Raw genomic sequence first — 3,487 nt, 5'->3', positions numbered from 1 at the left:
ACAATTTGGGCAATATGGCCATTTTCACTATATTAATTCTGCCTACCCATGAGCATGGGAGGTCTTTCCATCTCCTTGTGTCTTCTTTGATTTCCCTTATTAGATTTTTGTAGTTCTCATTAAATAGGTCCGTCAGGTCTTTGGTTAGGTTGATCCCTAGGAACTTTATTCTTTTTTTTTTTTTTTTTTTGGCACAAATCCTTTTAATAACGTATTTTGATGACGATTTCATGTTGAAATAAATATATTGTTAGGAATCATGTAAGAACATTTCATTATAGTTTTTAAGAAAGGGTTGAGACTACTATTCCCTCTGCAGAAATGTTATGCACAGATGCAAAATGATCGAAGGCTGATACAAAAATGAACCTCAAGTGAGTGGCGTAGCCATCGCGGGCCACAACTTGTTCATTCTGAAGTTGTCCCTCTGTGTGCATTAAATCTTTCCCTATCCACAGCTCAAAACCAGTTGGCTCTTTAGATGTTCTCTTTTCAATCCTCAGGGTCTGCACTAAGTAAGATTGAATTACAAGCCTTTCAATCTTTACATGTTTGTGAAAACAAATAATGAACTCCTGGGGAAACATTCCTGTGGTGGTGCAAAATGTTTCTGGATTCCCATCAATTATGTTTTCAGGTGGGTGCTTGTCATCACTGGATGTAGCTAAAATCACTTCGGACCCTTCAGAGCTCAAGCAGAGATCAACTTTTCTCATTTTTGTGTTTAGTCTTTCTGTTGTATGTGTATATGTCAATAAAAATGATTCTGAAAAAATATTGTTGAGATTGACTATGGGGCCTTGGGGCGTGGGGACCATTGGCTCGGGATCCATGCCACCCCCCGCTGTGTGCCGGGCCCCGCCCCCTCGCTGGGCTGGTGGGGGGGCGTGAGTGGGGGTGAAGGAAGGGTCATGGAATTCCCGGGTGTGCACACAGCGATCTCCAGCGGAACTTTTTTCTTTTTTGGCTAATGTAAAAGGAATTATTTCCATAATTTCTTTTTCTGCTTGTATATTGCTGGTGTACAGAAAAGCTGCTGACTTTTGTGGATTGATTTTGTAGCCTGCTACTTTGCCAAAATAGTTTATTAGGTGTAGGAGTTTGGGGACTGAGTTTTTTGGGTCCTTCAGATATAAGATCATGTCATCTGCGAATAGGGATAGCTTCATTTCTTCCTTGCCGATGTAGATCCCTTTGATGTCCTCCTCTTGTCTTATTGCTATGGCTCAGGATTCCAGCACTATATTGAAAAGAAGTGGGGAGAGTGGGCATCCTTGTCTTGTTCCTGAGTTTAGGGGGAATGATTTTAGTTTCTCCCCATTTAATATGATGTTAGCAGTTGGTCTGTTGTATGTGGCTTTTATTGTTTTGAGGACTGTTCCATCTATTCCTGTTTTCTCCAGAGCTTTTAATAAGTATGGATGTTGTATTTTGTCAAAGGCTTTTTGGGCATCGACTGAGGTAACAATGTGATTCTTGATTTTAGGTCTGTTGATGTGGTGAATTACATTGATTGATTTACGGATGTTGAACCATCCTTGTCACTGTGGGATGAAGCCTACTTGGTCATGGTGTATAATTTTCTTGATCAGTTTCTGGATCCTGTTAGCTAAATTTTATTGAGGAGCTTTGCGTCTGCGTTCATTAGTGATATTGGTCTGTAGTTCTCTTTTTTTGTTGGGTCTTTGCCTGGTTTGGGAATGAGTATGATATTAGCTTCATAGAATGAGTTTGGGGTTTCTCCCTCTGTTTCTATTTCACGGAAGGAGGAGTATTGGTATTAGCTCCTCACTAAAGGTTTTATAGAATTCGTTGGTGAATCCATATGGGCCTGGGCTTTTCTTTGTTGGGAGGTTCTTGATTACCCCCTGTATCTCGCTGAACGTTATTGGTTTATTTAGTCGATTTATTTCTTCTTCGTTCAGTTTGGGCAGTTTATACTTCTCTAAAAATTGATCCACTTCTGTAAAATTATTGTTTTTTAGTGAGTAGAGGTTCTGGAAATAGTTCCTCATGATTGTCTGAATGTCGTGTGTATTTGTTGTGATTTTTCCGGTGGAGTCCTGATTTTAAGTATATGAGTCTCTTCTCTTTTTTTGTAAGTCTTGCGAGGGGTCTGTCGATTTTATTTATTTTCTCAAAGAACCAGCTTTTAGTCTTATTTATTTGTTGAATGGTCTTTCTATTTTCAATCAGATTTATCTCTTCTTTAATCTTTGTGATATCTCTCCTCCTAGTCATTTTAGATTCGATCATTTCTTGTTTCTCCAGTTGTTTTAGTTTCATCGTGAGGTTATTCACCTGCTCTGTTTCCATTCTGTTAATGTGAGTGCTGAGGGCAATGATCTTGCCCCTCAGTACTGCCTTAGCTGTGTCCCATAGGTTTCTTTGTGATGTATTTTCATTGTCATTGTGGCTTATGAATTTGTCAATTTCCTCTTTAATTTGGTCTGTGGCCCAAGTGTTAGATAACATTGTGGGGTTTAGCCTCCAAGAATGTGTGTAGCCTCTGTGGTAACTGTTGTTATTGAGGGTTACCTTTAATCCACTGTGGTCAGATATAATACATGGGATGATGTCAATACTTTTGTATTTGCTGAGGTTCTTTGTGTAGGCTATGACATGGTCTATTTTGGAGTATGATCCATGGGCTGCTGAGAAAAAGGTGTTTTGAGTCTCTGCAGGGTGTAAGATTCTGTATAAATCTGTCAGATCCATTTGGGATATGGTGTTACTTAGGTCCTCAGCTCCCTTGCTAATCCTCTGGGTGTTGGATCTGTCTCTTGGAGAGAGTAGGGTATTAAAGTCACCCACTATGATTGTGTTTGGGTCTATCTTGTTCTGTAGTCCTGTGAGAATTTGCTTGACATATGTAGGGCCTCTTTTGTTTGGTGAGTATACATTTATCACTGTGATATCTTGATTCTGGATTTTTCCTTGTATTAAAATGTAGTGATCTTCTTTGTCTTTTTGAGTTAATTTTAATGACAAGTCCAACTTGTCTGAGATCAGGATGGCTACCCCTGACGTTTTGGTAGGTGCGTTTGCTTGGAAGATCTTGCTCCATCCTTTCATTCGGAGCCTGTTTTCATCCCTTCCTGTAAGGTGGGTCTCTTGTAGACAACAGATGGCAACTTTTTGCTTGCGGATCAATTCTGCCAGTCTGCTCCTCTTTATCGGAGAGTTTATACTGTTTATATTCAAAGAGATCAAGGATAAGAGTGTTTTTTCTCCTTCCATTTTCCTGTTAGGCTGATTTTCCTCTTTTTTTTTCTTGCCTTTAGTGAGATGCTCTTTCTGTTGGGCTCTGGCTATTGTAGTTTCTTTCTGTTTCTGTCTGTGTGTCCTGTACGATTTCTGTTGGGTGGGGTCCCCTCTTAGAATTAGCTGTAGGGCTAGTTTTTTATTCACATACTCCTTTAGATCCTCTTTGCTATGGAAAGATATAGTTTTCCCCTCAAATATGAACTCCAGCTTCACTGGATAT

The 3,487-nt window shown here is 39.6% G+C and overlaps 1 protein-coding gene across 1 annotated transcript; it reads right to left on the bottom strand.

Moving 5' to 3' along the window:
* Positions 1–269: 269 nt before the first annotated feature.
* On the bottom strand, positions 270–800 carry LOC125339490 (intraflagellar transport protein 25 homolog). Its single transcript, XM_048330661.1, has one exon. It carries the CDS (start codon positions 714–716, stop codon positions 285–287), a length of 432 nt encoding a protein of 143 aa, XP_048186618.1. The 5' UTR covers positions 717–800; the 3' UTR covers positions 270–284.
* Positions 801–3,487: the final 2,687 nt, after the last annotated feature.

Source organism: Perognathus longimembris, chromosome 21, assembly GCF_023159225.1.
Source record: "Perognathus longimembris pacificus isolate PPM17 chromosome 21, ASM2315922v1, whole genome shotgun sequence".
Classification (NCBI taxonomy): domain Eukaryota; kingdom Metazoa; phylum Chordata; class Mammalia; order Rodentia; family Heteromyidae; genus Perognathus; species Perognathus longimembris.
This window is presented reverse-complemented; position numbering and strand designations above follow the sequence as displayed.